The 24,598-nt window shown below is 38.9% G+C and overlaps 1 protein-coding gene across 1 annotated transcript in view; it reads left to right on the forward strand.

Annotated features, from left to right (window-relative positions):
• The window catches only part of LOC109984374 (myelin basic protein), a 49,771-nt gene that overhangs the window by 5,189 nt on the left and 19,984 nt on the right, over positions 1-24,598 (forward strand). Inside the window, exons 2-3 of the mRNA XM_020634498.3 lie at positions 9,446-9,504; positions 23,272-23,374. Of these exons, the coding sequence (XP_020490154.1) occupies positions 9,460-9,504; positions 23,272-23,374 (148 nt within the window). The 5' untranslated portion in view covers positions 9,446-9,459. The remainder of the gene's footprint in view (positions 1-9,445; positions 9,505-23,271; positions 23,375-24,598) is intronic.

Raw genomic sequence — 24,598 nt, forward strand, 5'->3', positions numbered from 1 at the left:
GTCCCCCAACTTGTTCAAAGAAACAAGTTTTTATGAGATAAACAGCATTGTAATTGTCACTTCAGATTTTTTAATTGGACTAAACCTATGTAATATTTTGTTGTTGTTGAGTTATTACATTACCTCAAATAGTTCTTACAATTATCAAACCACACCACAAGGCAATAAACACAATACAGCCAGGGCCGTAACAACAGTCTATAACAGAGCTGGTTTTCTTTACCATCTTGTCAGTCTGTTCCTGTCTGCAGCCGTAACACTCTATTCAGGATGGCTGATGCCCCCACATAAGTCATGAAAAGTCCTCAGAGTGCTCCCTGCACTATGAAGGACCTTCAGCTGAAGGAGTCTGCTCTGGCCTTTTCTTCTACAGTGTGTTGATTTCATCAGTCCAGTTTGTTGTTCAGGTGAACACCCAGGTACCATAAGAGTTCCTCCTCAGCTGTGGTCTGTTTCTCCACTAGCTGCCACTCAAACAATAGAGACTGGGGGCATCTTCTAACCTCAGACTCTGTCATCATGGCTGCTGCTCTGCGTCTCAGTACTGATATCCTCAGACAGTTTTCACCCACACAGGAAATATTGTGACATTTTAATATCACGATCTTGTGGCACGAGATCTCAGCACATCTCTCGTATAAAGCCAAGTGCTGTGTTTGCTAATTCATCAAGTCTTTAAACATATTAGACTGTTACTCAGACCGTACCATCAACCTTAGGTACATTTTATTGTCTCATCATTACTTGTATATTACATTTTCATTTTCACCATTTGAAGATAATAATATGTTTCTGTGTAATTTATAATTAGTCATTTTTCACATTAATCATTACAAGAGGAAATGCTTGAAGGACATGACTAACTAAGTGTGTTGGGCAAATGTAACTCCCACTGATAAGGCGGATCAGGTTGGCTGCAGTTTCACACAAAGACACACACAGCGTTAGCCAGTTGTGTAGCGTTTCTTTATAACCGAACATGTAACTCCACAAACTTAGTGAATTAAATACATGCTCCTTGACCTTGGAAGCCCCCCTGGTGAATATAGTCAGTTCTAGTCATAGGTATTGTAGATGGTGGATGTGCTTACAGATGCAGGTAATGTAAGGGTAGATAACCATTTAATCAAGTTTCTTTTTCCTTCACTTTAACCTGGATTTTTCAAACATGACACAGCTTTGTTCTGGCAGCCTCACAGAAAATGAGTGGAGGCAGAGGGAGAAGGGAAGAGAGAGGAAGTGAGAGAGGGCTGGATGTCAGGCTTCCTTCAACTGCACTGTACACAGACATATGTCCTCCCCCTGGAACAGATGTTCACCTTTGACCACCAAGCTCTTATCAAGAGCGGAGTGCTTTTTACTGCTAGATAGACGGTGTGTTTTCTCATCTCATCGCTCTCTTGTGTGTCCCCTCTTTGTCCCCTCAGCATACACACACACTCTGTATTCATTACGTAATTGACATCCAGTAGGGAAGAACATGGTGCAGACACTGAAGACGGCCAAAGGGTTAAAAGAAGCTGTTGTTTCACAGTCACAAGAGCAAATTTAAAGCAAAACAAAGGAACCAGACAATGGCAGACAGACACTCACGTGCCTCAGCCACTTGCAGCTTCAACTGACAAATGGTTCTGTCAGCTGTTGTGCAGGCTTCTTACTAAATCAAATATGCAGGCTGTGGTTATCGTTGAGTGTACTTACATCTTTATAGGAAGTGGGGTTCTGATTTAATATGCTGTTCAGACAATTAGAGAAATACAACTATTTTACTATTTGCCAGTTGTTGAGTATGTTCTCATTCTTTTGTTATTTTTAAAGTTTTGCAGGGCTAACAGATAAACTTTTCATACTTCCTTTACTTCAGGTTGAATTATCAGTGTTATGTTATATATCAACAGGACATTAAAGAGTACTAGATTATGAACAATACTTAAAGGCTTTCTATGTGATTTTTCACACTTAAATATAATAGAAATCAAGTATATCCTCTGAAAATAACTCTGTGAGTCATGACTGTCTACAATGGGTGTAACACCCGAGTCCCCTGTCTGTGATGTTTTCAGAGTTTTCAGAGTCCTATCTTCACTTTGTGACTCCCCCCCTCACGAATAAAAGTTGAGGGACTAGAGAAAAGAAGAATAACATACTGTACTCACTGCTTAACTGTGTTTCTAGATCACGCTCATTTCAGGTAAATTTACATGCAGTGTGAAGATACCAGCATAATAAAGATCGCTAGCATTAGCATGCTAACACAACAATGCAGCGAGAGTTGTTTTGGTTTCATGCTCGTGCTCAAGGGCGACATCTGCTGGATCAAAAAATCGCATATAAAGCCTTTAAGCTTCCCCCTTTTAAGATTTCATGTGGAGGTCATCTGTCTATTTTAGCTGTGGAAATGTTCACAAAACATGCAGGAGCAACAGCAGGCTGTAAACTTTACAAAATGAGTCTTCTGTCTGTCATCATTCACAAGACCTCCTCCTGATGACAAATCTTCTCTCCACATATACAAACAGACCTGGGGATTTTAAACAGGTGAAAACACAGACTGAAGCAGTTTCATGGTAAAAAACGCAGATTTTTACCATGCGTCATTTGTGTTTTTAGCTTTAAGTGCTGCCAGTTATTTTGGCACGTGATTGGCATCTAATTGACAGCACTTGTGGGATCAGCTTGGGCGTGCTGTTCATGCCAGAGTGACCAACACAACCACGCTCAACAACTCCTGGTTGAGGAATGGGATGCCCATTCCGAAATGTGACCAGGCTGGTGACCAAGATGAGGAGGAGGTGCCAAGTTGTTGTGGCTGTGTATGGTTCTTCCACACGCTTCTGAGGTCCCTGACATTGTAAAATGAATGAAGTGTAAAAAACGTATTACTGTGGGAGAGTGCAATCATCCATTCCACCAAGCCACTCAAAACAGGAGTGAATACCAACAGAAGAACATTGCAGGGGATTTTAGCACATTGTTTTAGAGCGCTACTCACACGTTTAGCTGTGTTGCACATTCCACGAATGCAGGATCCTTTAAAAGTTATACCTCATTGTAAAGGTGACTAATCAGGTTTTTCAACGATATAAAATACAACACACAATTAGTATTATTAAAGGGGCGAAATAATTGACCAAACTTTTTTTGAGGAGTTTAGAAAGACTCTGCTGTACTGCTTTCACAAATCAAACCAGAAGCTGTTTGGAATATCAACAGCTGTGTGACACTGGCTCGTATTTTAAGTGCATAATAAAAACAGTCAATCTTTGGTTTATCAACAGACCAGACATATGTATGATAACATGCTGTTACTTTGGCTCTCTGCAGGAACTTCCTCTGCTTCATCTCCTGTGTGTTCAGCACTACAGTGACCTTCCTAAATCCCAAAACAACAAAATCCCACTACCAAGTTCATACTCCCAAAACATTATTACTATTTTCATCTGTGCTTTTGTGGTTATGCTTGGAGGGAACATTGGATGTCCGTGCTGTCCAGAAAGAACAACATACGCACACACCACGTTGTTTACTTGGCTCGGCACATACATATTTTCTGTGAGTCACAGCCCCATAAAAGTCGGTTTCATGACCGCTGACTCTTTGTTTGAGGAAGTTTCCCCCTGACAGCCAGTCCTGGTGCTTGTGAAATGCATTTGCACTGTATTGTTTTTTCAGCTCTGTTTTTGTAAATCTTTCTCCAGAATGGAAGCACAAACATACTTACTGCAGTCCGCGTTGGACTACATGCTATACTGCTTCTAAACCCGATTGTTCCAACACATTTTATTGCGCTGGTTGTAGTAAAGTAATCCATTCTCCCTTTTGTCAGTGTTATAAAAAGCTCATCTTATCCTGATAGGGAGATTTATGTTGCAGGAAGGTAATATCCCTTTGAACTTCACAGGTGCACAGCCCATGTATTCTCCCTGAGAAAAAAAGGAAGGATTGTCTTTACTGGGTGATAAAATGTTATCTCATCCACATTTGCAGTAGACTATTTGCATTACAGGTATAGCATTCAGTAAGCGGTCCTCCTATCTGTCTTGTAGACAACTCTGCTGTCATATATCCCTTTTATTCTACAAAATGCAAAGTAAGTTCTTATCCTCGCTGGGTAGAAAAAGCACCCTATTTTTATGATCCTTTCCCCATCGTTCTAGTGTGATACTGATCCATGATAAAGTCACAGAGAAGAGAAACTATAGCTAAAGTAATCCAGAATATAGAGGAAACCGAAAACATATAGGAGATGCTTTGCTTGAATTCCAGCAGACAGGTTTTCTTTTTTCCTTTTCCGAACTAATGACCCCTTTCATTATGCTTGTTGATCCATGTAAAAACATTTGGGGGCTTGTAAGGATATGGATTCAAAATAGCCTCAGGTAATGGACAGCTCAGACACATAGATAATTGCTCATATGTGCTCTGCTGGATGGTAATGGATTCTTCATTGCCTTGCTCTGCAAAGCCACACAATGATAAGAGCTTTTTTTCCACCCTAGGGATGTATTCAAAAGGCAAACAGAGACATATTAAGAAATGCACTGTGACACATCTTGCAATTAACTGCAATTTATACAAGCTAAATTGAGAAGCAGCGATTTAATTTCTCTTTTTTTCTCTTGCTGCATGTTTTCCAACAGGTTCCTATCTCTTGCTTAATTACAGGTCAATGTGTGAGGAGAGCGTAAAAAGGCCTGAGACTGAAATCTGCGCTGCTTATAAAGGACTGCAGCTGAGTTATAATTGCAGCCCTCTCCTCTCTGACTCCCTCTCATGCTATTATGCAACAGGCTTTCACTGCAAGTCCTTGCAGAGTTCTCAGTTTTGATTGTGTAACATTCAAGAGTGAAACTGGCTGGCAGGAGTCACACTCAGTCTCACAGAATCCCTGCAAAGTCTGACCATGAGCGCCAAACACTGGAGGCATCAGAGGGCATCAGTTTGGTGCTTAACTGAATGTGTAACCAGTGGCATGACATGATTTAATCAGCAAATGTTTTTTCCTGTGTCCTGCTTTGGCTCAACCACCATCATATTCAGGACTCAGATAAGATGCTCTAATATTTCTTTATAGAGCCTTCCAATTTTTTTGATGATCAATGTTTAGGAAACTTGTATTATTTTCTAGAAGTCCCTTGCTTTCAAATTGTGACACAGATCCCATGTCTCATGCAAGCAGTCTTCAGCACAAAGCATTTAAAGCTGGAACCTGCCCAAAAAGACACAGTTCATGTGTGAACGTGGTTTTTGTTTTGTTTTGTTTTCCTGTTGGAAGTTCATTGTCTTGTACCCTGATAGAGATTTCATAACATTACGCGCAATTGTGAAATATGTTTCCTTTGACCCACAGCCTCTTTATACGTATCAAATGCTCATAGGATCAGAAAAAGCCTTTTAAGCAGATTTGTTCCCTTTTGTGTGTTTCATTTGATGTATGAAAGGTTTGTATGAGTTTTGTCTTTTTATTTGTGAGAACTCTGTTTAAAAAAAAAAGAAACAAACCTATTTTTAATTGCACCTACTGGTATTAACTAGAGGATCAAATAACAACATGTCAAGCAAGGTTCAGCTTCTATGAGCCCAAACCTGATTTTTCCCCTTACTCTCCGGTTCACCTCAGATTTATGGAGTTTTAGCATCTTTGCTCTAATGGCTTTCACTATACTGTGATGCATGCTACTCTGATTAATCCCAGATGATTCATGTGTTATTGGAATTCCACACTTAACAGAAGGATGTTGTTGATATAATTGAACATGTATGGCTATAGGAACATGAGATAGTCCAAAAATACATTTCTTATTTCACAATTTATACTTTATTAATCCTGTGAGGGGAAATTCATTTTTTACACTCTGTTTAATGAACATGCTACACAAACACAGGCTGAAATACACACACATACACAAATAGGATCCTATGGACACACACTAATGGAGAGGTCTCAGAGTGAGGGGGCTGCCCACAGTAGGTGCTCCCGAGCTGGTGGGTGGGGCGGGGGGGGGTTAGATGTCTTGCCCAAGGGCACCTCAGAAGGTGGACTGGCACCTCTCCAACTATCAGGCCAGTTACTGGACTTGGTCCATGCCGGGACTTGAACCAGCGACCCTAAAATTCCCAACCCAAGTCCCTACAGACTGAGCTACTGCCACCCAGAAAAGGATGTTAAACCTTCAACAGCTATTCCCTTTATCAAGTGTTTTTTAAATACTTTGAATGGATCTCTCAACACACTTCAGTCACAGTGGATTAAGCAAAGATGACAAGGTTTCCTTCATTGCTGGAGTGAGTCCAGCTGCTAAAACAACGCTTCACAACCGAAGGGCAAATATTAGCCCAAATAAGACAGTGAATTTCAAATCAGAGCTAAAAGGGAAATTAAATATTGTGTTTACATTTGCGAGGTATACATCTAAATGAAATGCAATGTTGCTGTGTGTCTGCTGGAAGAGTAATTCGAGCCACTGCTAGCTAGCATTAGTGATGACTTGGTGAGGAACAGTATTGTAGTAGATATGTCCAGGTCTAGGAATCGAGCTCGGACTCAAGCACTTACGCTTAGACTCAGATTCAAGCATTTACTGCATTTGGACTCTGCATGGAGTGGAGGACTCTGACTTCATTGACAAAGACTGTTTTTTTATGCTGTTGTTATAAGGCCCTAATTATTTATTCAGTTCAGAATGAGGACTGATACTTGCTCTGTCCACCTGCATGCACATTCACTAACATAATTAATTTAATTACGTTAATTAAAACATTTCTTAAGATGAAAAACTAAAGTTTAACTTGGAACAGCTCGGACTCAACTTTAAGGACTTGGATTTGACTCTCCGGTTATGGGGACTAGACTGGGACTCGGTCAGGTAATAGGGACACGCCTAGACTCAGACTTGCTATAGATTCTTTGGTGACTCAGACTTGAGTTGGGCTTGAGCACTGGGGATTCGACTCAACTGTGCAGGGCAGTGTTGTAGCACCAGACCTCAAGTCTCTGACTTGAAGTTTGGTGACTTGTCTACACACTGGTGCAGGGTGATGCGTTTACATCAAGCTCCTTTCTCTCAGGTGATGACTATGCGAGGCTGTTAAAGGGGTCTTTCAGATTTATTTGTTTCAAATTCAGTTCTTTTGGGTTTAGCTGTTAACCTTGAGCTATATTGTTTTTATGTAAAGTCTTACGTTCTTCAAACTGATTTCATTTTAATCAGCTCTGCTCCCCTGTGCTCTATTTTCAAAGTATAATGGATACAAAACACCTCTCAATAGTTTGTATGTGCTCACTGGAGGCACATGAGGCTCTGTGTTACATTTAGTAAAGGTGTTTGTGTGTGAAGAACATAAAATTGCCAAGATTCCATCATTAATTATTCTTAAAGGTTATATTAACATTTTCATTGAATTCCTTTGACTGATGGTGAATATAGAGCATTTTATTCTTGTGAGTTTGAAATGTAAAACTGAATTAATGAACATTCTTGGCTTTTTCATAGAGTTCCCGTGCCTTCTTGTCTTGGACATTATTCATACATAATGTTAAAAGCTTGTTCCAACATCTTTTTGGGAACATCCGCACCCCATCTCTGAAGCTTATTACCAAATTGCAGAGTTGTAGGATAACCATTTTTGACATGGTACATCATAATTTTATGTCTATGTATTGTTCTACGAGGGAGAAAGACCAGAGAAGGGGGGGAAAAAGTCAGGATGAAAGCCTCTTCTGTTGACTGAAAAAGCTCCTAAAAGCCAAAAATGCATGCTGTGATTATTGGAAAGTAAAGGAATTGGTCCTTCAGAGGAAGGAATGTATTTTTGTCTTTGAGTGCTGGCTAGAGATTCATGCAATATTAAGCATTTCCATTTGATAATCTATAACCTTTTTGCTGTGCAGCTTGAAAATATGACTAAATTACCATTTTCATCAGCCTCAGCTAGTACTTTTCCATGTATCACATTTGTGTGAGGATAAAGATTCTTGGATGGTTTTATGTTTATTTGAGTTGTTTGCTCACCTCAGCCTCAGGTGGCCTCCCCAGAGGTGTTCACTTGAGTCATACTTAAAAGCAAAGGCTTTGTAAAAGTGACCCTGGAAACAAAACTACCCAGTGTCATAATTTGTTGAGACTGACCTTCACCTTTTGATAATGCTGATTCTTAAGGAGATGAGTTATTGAATAGGATATTTTAAGTCTTATGTTTCCTTGTAAGACCAACACACTTCAGCAGCAGAAAGTGTTGATGAACAGACTGAAATGCAAATCCCCACAGCAAAGTAATAAGTCTGAGTTACAAAAAGGTCCATTATGAACTACGGAGATCTGCGTCTGACTTAGAGATGATGACACTAATGAAGTATCTACAAATCACTAGCAGGTGGTGCTTCACAGCAGTGGTATAACCTCATGGCAACACAGAGCATCTGCACATAATATTGTAATGAATGTTCAAGGGCTACAGCACATGCAGAGGGCTACAGCACATGCAGAGAGGGAGTGTGGACACAGACCAGATCTGGTTGAGAACAGCTTGATTGATTCACTCTGATCAATCTGTGCTGCATTTGTGTGTAACCTCACCTGTGTCTGGGCTGCTGTGAAAGCTGTCAATCGAAAAAAAATCAAGAGCAGACCAAACCAGTCAGCCAGAAGTTAGTTAGGCCAGAATGTACCCACAGAACTTTATCAACACAAACAACGAGAAGTATAGCACAAGTTTTACATAATGTATTAATGTACCCGTTAAGTACAAAAATAGGCAAAATAACAAGTAAAGCGATATTCTCATAATTTGCCAGACTTTCACTCATAGGCTGATGTTTGGTGATGTCATTGACATTGTGCATTATCAGTTTCTCATTGACAATAACAGATAAAGACAGGACGGTGATATTCCTGCAGCTGTAACACATACGGTACTTTACACATCTTGAAATAGACTTATAGGACCAGAGATCACAGATCAGGATTAGAACATTAGACCTCAGCTTTAAATGCTTTCTCTGTGCAATATAAAATCCTAGATTCAATTTGAGATGCATATACGCGTTGCCGTGGTTACAAAATGATTATCATAAATGTATACCTCTCATGGCTTACAGACAAGGGAAGATCATCACTGAACAAACCACAAGCAGAACTCTTAGTCAGTTTGTGATTTTATATTTTCAAGACAAAATCAAAGCATGGATGTCAAGGTTGATGTCAATCAATCAATACATCTTTATTTGTATAGCGCCAATTCATAACAAATGTTATCTTGAGACACTTTACAAAAGATTTAAAGACCTTATTAATTGTTACATGATGTGAGATGATATTTAATAGTAGTCCATAGGAATCCAAAGTATGATGCTACATTTTCACACACTGACTCAAGATAAGCACTCTTTACATAAATGCTGTTTGGTCTTCTCCTGGTGTTAACTCAGTCTCTGTTTCTCTTACAGTCTCTGTCAGCAGCATGGGCCAGCATCTAGTAAAGAGGGAGTCGCCTGCAGACAGCAAGGTAAACCTCCTCACTGTATTCTCTGTCACTTTTTGTGCACCTGACATAATGAGAACGTTGAAGTGTGTGGGTGAGTACATCTGAGAACAAAACATCTGTGGAGAATTTGGTTTGAACCTTATCAAGTGTGAACGCTGGCCTTTATCAGCAGGACTTTGAACTCTGTTGATGACAAGTGGTAGAGCTCCATCAGTCATACAGGTTATTGTATTAGACTTTTTCTCCTCCCTCTAAAACTTTACACCGCAAAAGTCAACTCTGTACTGCAAATGTGTTGAGAAGCAGTAAAGTATGACTAATGCAGAGTCCCATCTCTTCATATGAAAATGTTTCATTGACAGTAGAGGAGGGGGAATGAGGTGGAGAACAAATGTTGAGGGGATGACTTTGCAGTAGGGTTTTAAGTATTTTAATACATCATTTCACTTAGTGTTATTGCAAACAAACAAAAAAGGCCAGCATATTTTTTATACTCAGCTTTTTTTGAAGAAAATGGAAATTCTCTAGGGATATTTTGCACATTGCATCCCCAATGACATGCGAGAAACGAGTTACCGGCTGGAGATCCTGCACCTTTGAGTGGACCAGCCTCTTCTGTACACACAAACTAACTGCAAGGCCAAACTGCACCCCCACGCCTCTTTCTGAGTGCAGTAATTACAAGCCAGACGCTGTTACTGTAGTGCAGAGCAGGATCAGGATTAAACTGGGACATTAGTGTAATTAATCACAGTATTGCCTCCTCTTTTTTTTATATTTTCACATGCTTAAAACTCCTGAAATGTTCCTGAAACTCTCCCGGTGAGCTGCATGTGTGATCACAAACAGCAACATGTTTCACCCTGACGTTACCCCGACTCTTTCCTGCCATATAGGCCCCATAGTAATTTCACGTGAAGTCGGGTTAAGCCGATGCGTGAACACAGCAGGACATATTTGGGAAAATGCCCTGTGAGTGGGTTTCAGATTCAGATTTTTTATTGTCCCACAAGGGGAAAATTGCGTTGCAACAGGAGCACACAGAAGACAAGAAACACAAGGACAACATCACCATAAAACATAAACCAAAACTAATTTAAAAAATCAGACAACACAGCAAAATATAAAACCAAATAAAAACAGCACAATAAAATCAGTCAAGAGCCCATACCAGAATGGAAATTCAAGTTATTAAAGTGCAAAGTGGAGGTGTGCAAATGTGCAATTCAAGTGCAAAAAGAGCAACAAATACCTAATTGTCGTTTAACATATTAATTGCACTTGGTAAAAATGAGACCTGGAATCTTTTAGTCTTCCTCACAGGAGCTCTAAAATGACGACCTGAGGTTCAAAGGTCAAACTCACTGTGTGAAGTGGGTGACCTGGGATCACAAGTATGGCCCTAGCTTTCCTCAGGACCTGCTGATTTTACAAGGTCAAAAGCCCAACCTGAGTTGGCGTGGGATGATGATGTTTATGTCACGAGATGGGTGATGTAATATTGCAGATTCATATTCTTTTCTGTTCTCCACACAAAGTGTCAGACTCTGTTGCTTTGTCTCATCTTAGATTTCCGTAGCATCTACGGTAATGCTATGAGTAGTGTGTAAATAATCAAATAATCAAGTAAGAATTCAAGGACAGCAATATTTTGGATTCTTTAAAAGACATTTGCATGAGTTCATGTGTGAAAACAGCTTTAGTCATGGGTGTAGGTTATTGACAGTACAATCAGGAGAGACTTGAGAATGAACAATTATTTATTGAACATTGTGCAACAATTTAGATTTGAATGTGCAAAGTCTTTGGGGGATTAGACTCCATTGTGACGACTTCATGTACTCGGAAGGGTAATGAGGCCGACAGCAGGATAGGATACCCCCTATGAAGTCTAGACCCTGGTGGTGGTGAAGATGAAGGGAGGCTATGATGATCCTGGATCTGGACTATGCTGAGCTGGAACGGAGGTGACTGGGGCTGTGGTGGGTTTCAGTGGTTGCCCTGAAATGACAGAATGACTGTGGAAGAGAGAAAACTGTTTTAACATTTTGCCGCAACAGGATGATTGGTTGAGAGAGGTTGTGCATGAATGTGGTTGGTTAATTACTTAAAGAATAAACGTCCATTATCAGCTGATCACCAGAGCAGGTGGTCGGAGGAAGTAGTTTAGGTTGAAGTGAAAGGATGAATGAATTTGTGAAAGAATATAACTAGTTACGCTGAGCTCCATTTCTAACTGGAGCCACAAACCACCAGGAAACGAAGTTGCAATCAGATCAATCCACTTTATTTAACATAACTTAGGGATTTATGGATGTAATGGTGATTGCCACGGTTCTAAAGAAAGAATTGATTACAATATCTGTCCAAACAAATCATATTCACATTCTTCAAATTAAGTTAAATATATGCATTATATATGGAGGGCTAAAGTTCTATAAATATTAGAATAATAATTCCTTATCTCATAAGAAAATACATCATATTACTAATTTACCTTAATGTCAATTCATTAAACACATAATCTTAAACAACCTTCCTGAGGGTCTGAGAGGAGCCGAGAATATTGAAATTTTTAAACGCAGTCTTAAAACTCATTTATTCAGTCAATGAATATAAATTCAAATTTTTACATGTATTATCTTTTTTATCCTACTACGATTTTAAATATTCTTCTCCTATGTATTAATTTTAATATCTTATTGCTTTTATGTGTCGTATTTTATTTTTTTCATTTTTATACATATTTTTTCAAATTCTTATTTGAGTGCATTAGTAGCTCAATGATTTTATAAACTATTTTTTCGTCAATAACTTTTCTGCACTCTTGTAAAGCACTTTGAACTGCAATTTAATTTGTCTGAAAGTTGCTATATAAATAAAGTTTGATTGATTGATTAATTGATTAAAGTAAAATTCATCTTCAACTCACATTGATGGTCATTCAAAAGACACATGGCAAACAGCTGCAAACATGGAGTCCATCATGGGAATGTTTGGTATCAAATGGAGGAAGACCTTCTCCTGACCTCTATTTATAATTTATGGGGTGGCAGTAGCTCAGTCTGTAGGGACTTGGGTTGGGAAGGGTTGCCGGCTCAAGTCCCGGCATGGACCAAGTCCAGAAACTGGCCTGGTAGCTGGAGAGGTGCCAGTCCACTTCCTGAGCACTGCCGAGGTGCCCTTGAGCAAGGCACCCAACCCCCCCCACAAGCTCAGGAGCGCCCTCACTCTGAGACCTCTCCATTAGTGCATGTCCACAGGATCCATGTGTGTGTATTTCAGCCTATTTTGTGTAGCATGTTAACTAGACTAGAGTGTAAAAACAAATTCCCCCTTGTGGGATCAACAAAGTATAAATTATTATTATTATCATTATAAGGTAGTAAGTGCTACCAAGTACCCTGACCACTGCATGGGGTCTCCTTGTGGTGTGGAGGGGAGTTAACTTAAATTAAGACCATAAAGGCTTAGGCTGCAGTACTTCTTGAACACGTTTCTAGCATGTTGTGAGCAGTCCTAAACCCAAACTGTGAGCAAGGTTAGAAGTACCCTTGAGTGTCAGCATGTGAGGCTTCAAGTGTAAATCCTGCTTCCTGTCTGTGTGATCTCACTAACTGCAGACTGCCTGGTCACTGTCAGTACGGAGCGGAGTGATCCTGCGACGTGCTGGGGATGAGGGGCGCCTGAACCAGCAGGGAAGCTGATAGCTCAGCTCGCAGATTATTTGTTTCCTTTGCCTGTGAAGCACACTCAGGGGAGAGAGAGAGCGAAGAGCAGGAAGTGGAGAGGCTGATTAATTTGTGGAGTGTGAAGCTGCCAGGATAGGTGTTAGAGCAGCAAGTTGCACCTGGACTGCATTCTTATTTAGCTCCTATAATTACTTGGTACATCTTTCTAGGTCCACCATTTGCCTTCCCTTTTTCTTCCGGCTTGATCCTCGTGACAAAAAAAGTCAATTTGAAGGGTCTTACAAAACAGCCGGTTGTCATAGCAACAGAAAAGGAACAGTGCGTGACATAGTAGGGCAGGTTGTGTTTAGACGCTTTTGTCTGAGTTGTGATCCTTCTTCCAATCCCTCATCGTTTCAGGAAGGTTGACGTGTACCCATTACACCTCGTGACAGCAGCTCTGATAAAATATTTCTCATTCGTGGTTTAAAAAAATGTTCACCCTCATATCTCACTTAGAATTGCAGCATGATAACTCGAGCCTTGATCCTACTGTTTGCTTACATTTTATCAAATGCAAGTAAGACCTCACAGAGTGCATTCTTTTCTGCACTTTTATTTTTCTTGCCATCAATCCCTTTTTTATTTATATTGCGCTGAATCATATAAAAAAGTGATCTCATGACACTTTAAATAAGGAGCAGTTCTAGAAGGTAGCGTAATCTACAATGAGTAAACACCTGGCAATGGTGACAAGGAAAAAACAGGCAGAAACCTCAAGTAGAACCAGACTCATGCAGTCACTGCAGCAAAGACTGAGATCAAACTTTATATGTATAGCACTTTTCATAAAATAATAATGAATCACAAAGTGCTTTACATACAAACACATCAATATACAAATCAAATTTCTCAAGGGACAAACTCAAAAGACCAGAATGCAATGCTGTGTTGGCAATGTGATTACAGTAAAGGATATGGTTGTGACTTTTCTTAATTTGAATGAAAGCACAACAGTTATAGTGCAGGTTTGCTTTTACTGTATATTTTCCCAATCATTCCTCAACCCACAGAACTGCTCATACTCATACATGTTGTTGCAGTTAATCATTTAAAAATGAGAAAAAGGTAGCATGCATATATTATTGTGTGAAATACAGGAAATAACAAACTGAAAGCGAATGACTTAATGAAAGCTGAGTAAAGGAAATGACATCACATCTTTCACTGCAGAACAATCCCAACAACAAAACCAGATAATTTACTTCTTCAACATTACATCGTTTTGGTACATAGGTGCTACATTGTTCTCACGTTAATGGAAGGTATGACTACTTATTATAGAACATAGGTTTTCTGAGGTGTCATTGATTAATTAAAATAAAATAATCTTTAGAAACTTTTTGACTTTGCCAGTTCTTGTTGAAGTCTCTACTTTGTGCCTGGTTGTGATGAAGTCCTGTAAATTAAACCGAGGAATTGACTCCTTTCTCCAGATGAGGGAGCTTGAGGCTCAGCTTGTAGACCCCATGCCTTCAGAAACTATAGGCTCCACCACTGCACTTTACCCAATTAGAGCGCTGTTAGTACGTATTTTCATGGATTCATTCATCTTGATAATTTTGTGGACATATCTTTAAATTGTGTCAACCATCTCACAGTAATTCTACTTTTGGGTCTGTGAAGCTGTAACCTTATATGGGTGAAGCACCTAAGTAGTAGCAGATCTATAAATGGATAGGAGCCAACTATATTTTGTCAGCAACTGTTTGCTAGACAGAGAGTCTACATCTGTTACGTATACAAATCAGTGTCACGTCATCTTTATTGTTTTATAGTGATGTACCCAAATGGAAAGGAATTTGTGGACTGTACCTTCTAGCAGAATATAAGCCACACTGTGTGATGAAGACTTTGCCATTTTGCCATTTTGCCCATGATGGCCACTTTGTCAATGATTGTCAATGATTGTGAAATCTTGGTCAGCATGGGTCAGCGATGGTCTGCACTTTGTCAGCCATGTGTGTTGTGTTTCTATGTTCTCTGACCATGGCTGAATAAATCTAAGATGATCCACAGTCTGTTTCACGATTTCATAATTGTCCATCTACTACAGAAATAACCCCCACCTAACAAGCGCAGTATGTATCGTGACCAGCCCAGCAGGATTGTTCTTGTGTCTTCTGTTCCTCTGTGTGAGATCTGAATCACTTTTCCCACCCCCAGTCTGATCTACTTTTTCCTTCTTGTTGTGTATTTACTGGGAAAACCATTTCTGGTATTTTTTTTCTACTCAAAAAGTGAAAGTGAGATACAGCATTGGTTTGAGAGAAACCAAACGGTGAAATCAAGTAAAAGTCTTATTTCTGAAAATTGAATCACTTTCTTCTCTGCTTAAATAATAGGTGTAAGTGAAAATAATGGAACATTCTTTTGACATTTCATCTTTGTTATTAAAGTATAAAACTGGTCTTGTGGAAGGGGTGTTTTATATCTTATCAAAAAGGTGAGATGAAATGTGAATGCTTCATTTCTCTGCCATCTCTTACGTTTGGAAAGGATGAAAACACTGAAGCCCCAGCTATCACCAGCCTTCTAGAAAGAGATTCTTTTAAATGTCTGATTGCAGCCAAACTCAGAAAGGTGTTCAAATGGCTGCACCCATCTTTCCCTGTCACTACTCAAACATAAGGAGTACTTTGACACATTGAACCTCATCCAGTTCCCTGGTATTGAATGGATATCAGAGTGCTGAGTGGAGCTGGAGCAGCAACAGGAATCAGCCAAGACATGTCAAAAACTTTAAAGACTTAAAGCTTTGGAAACCTTTCTACCTTTCTCATTATTTTTCCTTCACCTGATTCTCACTCGGCACTTGGACTATTTTTAATGTGGGATATTCACAATAAAATGTCTCATGTTTGAAACAAGAGGTCCTTGATTTCAAAAGAAGACACAACTGGATTTCCCAATTTCCAGCTGAAATTAGTTGGAAATTGTTGGCATGTTTGCTGGCATGTTGTATTACTGTAGCTGTGGCTAGTTAAATAAGCTAAATGCCTCTGGCTGACTTTTAACATCTTTCTGGATCTCTTATTTAAAAGGAACTCCTGTCAAATGATTCCAAAATATTCACAATACCCTAAAAGTCTGAGACTTAAGATGCAAGAACTATGATTTGTTACAAAGGACCGGTAAGGATTTTAGGTAATGTCGAGCTAGTTAGTGCCATCACTGTAAGATCAGACTGTTATTCAGTCTAACATAAACCAGAAGGCCATCGAGCATATGTGTTTACTTTTTTAACTATTTGATTAAGAAAAAGGTTTTTGGCTCAGGACTGATAGGTAAATTAAATATTATCTTGCATCTTGCCCTCAAAGCAGAGGTAAAACTCCCCTAGATTTAACAATAGGACAAAAGTGATAATGTTTGCTTAAAGTCTGAGTTCAACCACCAAACACAACAGACAATGCTGGTTGTTATTAGGACCTTTTTAAATGAAGCTTATTAGCTCAGAGCTCACCTAGTTACTAACACGTTACTATCACATTTTTCCAGCCTAAAGCACACTACTTCAACATGTGGATAAGTACAGATTTTCTATCTAGTAAAAATAAACATCAGTTCTATCAATCATTTTTCTATATTTGGATGATAATATAGCAACCATTGGAGGATATGCATCTTACAAACTGGCTTTAACATTTCACAGTTGTTGTTGCTGGGCACTCAATAGTTATCATCTGGTTGGAATATAGAAATGGCACAATTTTAAGGCAGCTCTAGTTATCTGAGATAATATATGTTTGCCTGTGTTTTATAACACAGGCAAACATATACATATGACACATATGGCCATTAGCTGGCTGAAAGATCACCATGTGAGGACAAAGAATAGCAGAGAGAAAACATATATAATTGGCAGGTGCGATCCTAATTGAGTTGCTGTCCTGATCTCCTCAACATGCCCACAGGGTCGGTGATGCTTCACTGTCTCCAGCACCAAGCCTTTTGTTCAACGAGAGCTATATTTAATAAGCCAGCAGTAGCGTGTAGTTGCGAGGACATGCTGACAACTGCTGCTGCTCTGTCTCACGACGACACGACTGCCCACTTCCGTTTTTCTCTTGCATCTCCTCCCAACACCCAATGTGTTAATTAGGACAGACCATAACGTGTGGGACGATTTAAGAGCTATACAATATATTCTTAAGGCCTACACAGATCTATTTTTATGTTACTGGAAGTTGTATTGTCCAAATCTCAAGCTTGAATTTTTCTGGGGCTTCTATTGCTTTCATTTCTTGTCACCTGCAGCAAACTGTTTTAAAATCAGAATAGAAACCTCTCCACTCATCCGTACATCAAATGTTTTCACATAATTCATTATTCTACAGTTTTCTACTGTGGTGTATGTGGGAAAATGATGCACTAAATAAATGTTACACTGATTTTCCACTGAAAAATCATAGCTCAATTTAAACATCTTGGTCCATCAATGGCTACCTCAGAAAAAGTCCCCTTCTTCCACATTTTCACCAGTGTCCCTTTTAAGTTCACAATACAGATGGTACAGATTGAGGAATGTTTTAGTAATGTTTTTTTTAAATCCCCTTTAATAATTGGTTTAATAAAATGATCACTTGTAAGTCACATTTTCAAGAGGCATATGTAAATGAGAGAAATGTAACTAATAACAAAAGAATGCATTTCCAATTCTGCCTTTATTTAACTTATGGAAGAGAGGGAGTGCCGGATAGCCAAGCAGGCGCCGGATAGTGTAGCAGGCGCCGGATAGCCTAGCAGTTATGTCTCCATATGAAGAAGCCATAGTCCTCAGTGCAGCCGTGGGTTTGAATCCGACCTCTGCCCTTTGCTGCATGTCACCCCCCACTCTCGTCTCTAAACACTATCTGTCAGTCTCCAGCTGTCCAATACAGGATTCATTTAGATGTGATGATGATGATTGTCACAATCTCTTACATTAGTATGAAAGTGTTATTTATTTTTCAGAAGTGCACTTAGCTTGCTGCCAACACACAATGGAGAGCCACCATGACCGCCATCTGTGCCTGACATTGGTTCTTGAACATAGAACCTCTATTTTCTGCCTCCAATAATATGTCGTTAACAGGATTAGAAACAGTACGTCCCTGGCAAAGATTCCTCCAGAACGCTTCAATAGTCATCCAATTAAAAATAAAGAGATACAATTCTGTTTGTAATTTTCCTGTAGGTCAAGATGAAAAATTGTCATTGTCAAATATTAACACAATCTTATTTATAGCAGAATTAATCCTGAGTTTCCTAAATGTCCAAAGATTTCAGCTGAACAATAATCGGGTCACCAGCAGCTCAGCCCATCAGACTGTAGATTATTTTGTTATTCTGCTTTCTATACACAAATATGTGAGACGTTGAAGCTAGAGCAAACATCGCTGTGTCTTTGCTTGAAGGTGTGTTTGAAAAAATACAAATAATACTGTTTACTTTGTGTGGTGTAATTAGTCTCTTTTTCTGCTCTAGTAAAAATGTGGAACTTCTATGGAGCTTAGGTAAGAGAAAATAAAAAGTTGTTTGTAAATCCATTCCCATGGTTTACAAATCCGTGGGCACGGTGCACAAAGATTTTTAATCTGTGGGTACAGTTTATGAAACGGTGCATACAGTGTACAACCCTGTGCACACAATTTACAAATGTGTGCACACAGCATATGAAACCATACCCACAGATTGCAAATCCATGGGCATGGAACCCTAAACCTTACTGATTTGTAAACCGTTGGAACAGATTTACAAACATCTTTATTTTTCCTTACCTGAGCTTTCAGTGGGTTAGTAGACTTCAATACAAGATTCAATTAAATAAAATAAAACATCTTAAAGTGCATGCTAAGAAAATTAACGTCTTCTTGTTTTTCTCATTTTTGATAAATGTAAGCGAAATGTTAAATGCTGAAGTGTAATTTTAACTTGTTAGCATTTGTTTTGAACATTGAGTTTTATTTTTGTATAAGCAGCAGGAATAAAAGTGGCATTCATTTTGTTTGCAATGACTTCTTCATGTGAAAATTTGATAGGATGTTACACAACCTTGTTGTGGGTGCAGGCAGCATAAATAGAACTGGCATTGATTTTGTTTGCAATGAACTTCTGAACCATACATCTCTGTTGTTGGCGCTTCTCAATTTGTTGGCTCCTCATGATTACTCTGATGTAACCCAACATCAGAGTAGCACAATGTCTCCCTGGTCCAGTTTTTTTTTCTTTGGTTGTCATTGCCACTTCTTGAAATTAATATTGACATTTTATTATATATTATATTGTATATATTATATTTTTAACTAATTTAGAAAATCCCACTTGAAATTGCAGTTTTTGGCTAAATCCATGTCTCCACATGGCTATCTCAGATCTACCTCTTTTCTCTCTTCAGTTGTTTCCCTCAACATCTCTGTCAGGACATTTCTCTATAAATAGCTTACTTTTGTATTTCTTAGTTTGTTCTTCCAAAACTAAATACAAAACTATACATACATATTTCTATTATCTATTAAAAACAGTTTAAGTTTTAGTCATCAAAATGTTGTCCTTCCAGATTGTTCTGTTAAGACTGTGTGGGTGGGATTTAAAAAGATGTGACTCAAAGTGCCCAGCCAACCCACTATATACCGTCAGACTTGTATTCAAATGTTGAAGAATCCTGATTGGTGGATAAATGTACACTTACCTTAACCACAATTAGAGAAAATCTGCCCTAACTTTGGCAAAAGAAAATAATATTAGTGTTATACCCCATCACTCCCGTATGACAAAAAGGATTTTTGAAGGTCATATATTCTGGAAAATACATTTTACCGTGTTTTTCTAACACTAATATGTGTCCCTAATCTGTCTTCAAGTCCATCCTCTCCGTCTTTTGCCTGCTCCACTTTTCAGAAAATGTGTGCTCAAACCGACTGTTTGGAGATCTTCCCTTCGTGACATCACAATGGGCAGAAGGGCGAGAAAGCCCGAGCCAGACGAGAGGGGTGTGGTCAGACACAGCTCATTTGCATTTAAAGGTACAGACACAGAAACAGTCTGTTCTGAGCAGGACTGAAATAGAGGGGGTTATAGGATCAGAGTGGATTTAGAACAAGAAACTTTAGAGACATGTTTTGGGGAGCTCTGAGACTTATTTAAACTCGTTGAAAAGGAGAAATATATGTGACCTTGAAACCACTTCTAGTGGTCTCTTAAGTTTGTGATAATTTAAGGTGAAAACAAATTTGATTGTATGAGTTTTGATATATGAGAAATATGACTCAAGAGATAGGGATCGCCCTCTATCCACTATTACTTTGGATTCAATATCAGGCTGTTTGAAGATATGCATTTGTTTCCCTGTAAATGAATATGATTCAAGGTCTGACCCTATTAACTGAGTCTGAATCTCTTAAAAACAAAACAAATGTACATAATAAGTGTCAGTCTTTGTGTGTTTGAAGAACATTTTTCAAAGCGACAGCATGTTATCCTGACCATGTGATTTGCATGTAAGTGCCTACTCGTGATGCTTTTCTTCCCGTCACCACAGCTCACAGGACGGTGTCACAGTTTTTCTTCTCTGTGTGATCATAACAAGTGCCCACACTTCTTTGAGCCTGATGTTCACTAACCCACACTGTCTGGAAACCTTTAATATAAGTGTACATTGTTCTGGCGAGGGGTGGAAATCTGAAATATTACTAGTGTTTAAGAATTAGCAATGAGCAACAAAAATCATCTGTGAATATACTGTATATATGCTGTAGAGCAATGGACATGACATGTGGACTTGTTCATTTTATGGGCAGCTTGAAAAAAAATTATAATTTTTCTCTGATCCAGTTACACAAGTGTGTCTGTACTGGTGGGTATAACAATTGAACTGTCATTATGCATCAAGTTCTGATTTCTGCCTGAGTCGGTCTGGCACTAAGCTGGATCATTGTTTCAAAATCTCTGGAAAGCCTGATAAAAAAAGTTGGACATTGTTTTCATTGTAACACATATTGTGTCATTTTATTTTTAGGCTTCCTCAGTATTAGGTCACCTATTAGAAGGAGCAGCAGTGAGGGCAACAACTGTTCAGTGTAAACTGAAATGTATGCATCAATCATAAAATCAAGACACTTTGAAATACACTGGCATGTTTGTCTTGATTTATGTGTTGAAATAATTTTTGGAGGTTTTTATACTGCAGCTAATAGGACATCAAACGAATGTGATTGTGATGCAAACCCTTTTGATTATTGAATCACATCATTTCTGTTTTAAAGTCCTTATGAAATCAGTCCCAGAAGAAGACATTCACAGCTCTCATCCCATCTGACTCAGACACAAAGGAAGACTTAGTCACAGCACAGACAGCCGCTATCATTTGGTTTTAATTCACAGCTTCTATGGTTTAATCTTAATTCTCTGCACTCAAGATTAGCACGGATTGTCTTGTAAAATATTTAAAGATTCTTAAGTGACTCTTTGGTCTAATTTTGACACACTGCTGTCAATGAAGTCATCATAGCCGCCTGGAGCATTTATGATGAAAACATGCATCGACAAGAAGCTCAAATCTCATGTAAAAAAACACCACAAATAATATACAGATTCATGACACAGATTATCTGCAGTAGCTCAGTCTGTATGGACTTGGGTTGGGAGTCGGGGGGTCTCTGGTTCAAGTTCTGGTGCGGACCAAAATATGGAATTAGTGTGGTAGCTGGCCTTGCTGGAGAGGTGCCAGATCACTTCCCAAGTATGTCCAAGGTGCCCTTGAGCAAGTCACTGAACCCCCAACAGCTCGGGTGCGCTGCCTGCGTAGCAGTGTGTGGCAGCCCCACTCTGACATCTCTCCACTAATGCATGTCCACAGGTCCTGTTTGTGCACGTATGTTTATTTCAGGCCTATGTGTGTGAGGAAACCAGAATCCTCCTCAGGGATTGATAAAGTATGTAAAATAAAAAATAAATTTCCTTAAGAAAGTAGTCACAAATGTGTAAAAGAAAAAGACCTGTCATCCAAAAAATATTACATATATGGCAGTCACCTTTGAGATGGTATCAAACAACACATTTATGTTTTAACGATATAAATGTAATGAGCTGGTTGTATTCACAGACTGGAACCTGACAGGGTGAGACGAGACCCGGACAATGAGGGGTCTGTCTTTTGTATCTCTTTTCTTACACGGCCACTTCCTAAAGAAATGAGCGGATCTAGCTTTCATTACGCACATAATGAAAAAGTGAACATTTCCATTGATGTGTGAAGTGAGACAAGGTGTACAGATCTGCATGAATCAGTGCAGCACCTTACCCAAGTGTTTCTGCCTCGTCATGTTGGAGTCTGTAAACATTTTCTTTTTCATTCACCAATCTTCAAACACCACCATATCCCATAGCACGTTCTGTTACTTTTGCCTTCTTTTTGTAGTTTTGTAGATTTTTCTGTCTGAGTTTTTGTGTCATTCCTCCGCTGTTACAGTCTCCTTTCTCTTTTCTCCCACAGTAAACATGACGACACCAAATAAACAAGGCTTCTGTCAGTATATTGATATCATTAGAGTTCTCCAGATTCTGTGAATAGAGCTGCCTCCCTATAGGGTTACTATAGTAACTGTGTGATATTCTTTGAAACAGTTTGTTCTTCGATCGATCAGGGGATAGCAGACCGTTGCTATGCATAATTAGCGAATCAGAGTCAAGTATTTTTTCACAGCCGTGTAATAAATAAAGATATATGTTATAGCACATCGATCACATATTGATAAATTAATAAGTGATTAAAAATGTGAAAAGATAACATATTCTTTTCTACATGCTTTCTTCACAGAATGAATCCTGTTTAATGCAGATAATAAAACATATTTATTTTAGAACTGCCAGCAAAAATTGGCAAATAACAATATTAATACAGCACCATCTTTTTGAATGTGAAATAAATGGGTCTAAGTATAATTCTGAATGATAAAGTCTCTGTCGCTCTCTCACCCTCTCTCTCTCTCTCTCTCTTTTTGTGAGTGTCTTTGCTCTGTTGCCATGGCACCTCAGTTACTCACCTCTTCAATCTGTGCCTGTGTTCCCATTTAAGGCTTCATCACCTGAACCCGAAGCAGCGCAGACAGCAGAAGCAGAAGTAGCAGCAGCAGCAGAAGTAGTAGAAGCAGAACCTGAATCCCAAGATGAAGTCTTTGGTAAGAGGTCAAGCCACTCCTGGAATCTGGATCTATGCATATTGATGACGATACTAAAAACTCCCCGTCTTCTTCAGCCTTTACTATTGTAGAACAACTATAGCACAATTATTGAATCACGTTTATTCTACAGAATTGACGGTAAGATTAGAATAAAGAGTTAAGAAGTCAACTTTTTTGATCTCCTTTTATGATTATTAGTCAGCTCTTAAATATTTCCTATCTAAAAATGTTCTACATTAAAAGAAAAGTTTGTTAAGGGTCACTTAAGCCATACAGAGCGTTTAAAAGGTTTGTAATTTGTGAGTAATGAATCAGATAAACCTGAAATGACAGCTTGAAACCCTGAAACAGTTAGTTTTGCTTTTCCCTAAGCTACCCATGGATTAATATCTGTTTTAGTTCTTTATCTATATCAACAGTTAAACATGCATCTTCACAACCAGGCTCAGTAGCTGTTGGTTCCATTGTGTGACGTTGATGGACTGACCAGCCTGTTGAACCGTTAGACAGTTATCCATGATGGATGAAACTGAGTGGTCTGTGGAAACTGCCCATTTCTCATACTGATTAAAAATCAAGTCTATGTTTCATTCCCTTAAGTGAGTCGTCCAGTGAGAGAGGGAGGGGCTTTCAACAGGTTTTTGTAATTGTAATCTTTGCAATACTGCAGCTCAGCAGATGAGGGCAGAGTTCAATGCACAACAGAAGGGGGCTTCTGTCGATTCCGTTTACTGGTTTACTTACTCAATACAAAAAAGATAGTTTGCTGAAAAAAATGAATTTTTATTTTATTTTAAATAAAATATCTTAAGATGGAAAAATGATAGAGTATAAAGCACAGTGTATGGATAATAGATTAGAGTGTTAAGAATGATGTCATAAAAAAATCCATAAACGTTTAGCTGAGATTGCAAGTTTTCCATGAAACAACATCGTCTATCTCGTTTTTTTCTGGTCACCAGGAATGAATGCATTAATGCCTCTGAGGCATCCTGTTGGCTCCTTTCAACCTTATGTCAAGAGCTGTTCAAAGATGCAGCCTCGGGTACCTCCCAGAGTGACCCACATATTGTATTTATTCATTTTATTACCTCCAATATGTGCTGTGGCTAAATTCCCACAAGACAAATTTCACTGACATCAAGTGTGTTGACTTGTTGTTGCTGCCTGTTGGGACTTGGTGATGTGTCAAAAAGTAAAGTTAAGGAAAACATGCAAAGC

The sequence above is a fragment of the Labrus bergylta genome, chromosome 8 (assembly GCF_963930695.1).
Source record: "Labrus bergylta chromosome 8, fLabBer1.1, whole genome shotgun sequence".
NCBI classification, from domain to species: domain Eukaryota; kingdom Metazoa; phylum Chordata; class Actinopteri; order Labriformes; family Labridae; genus Labrus; species Labrus bergylta.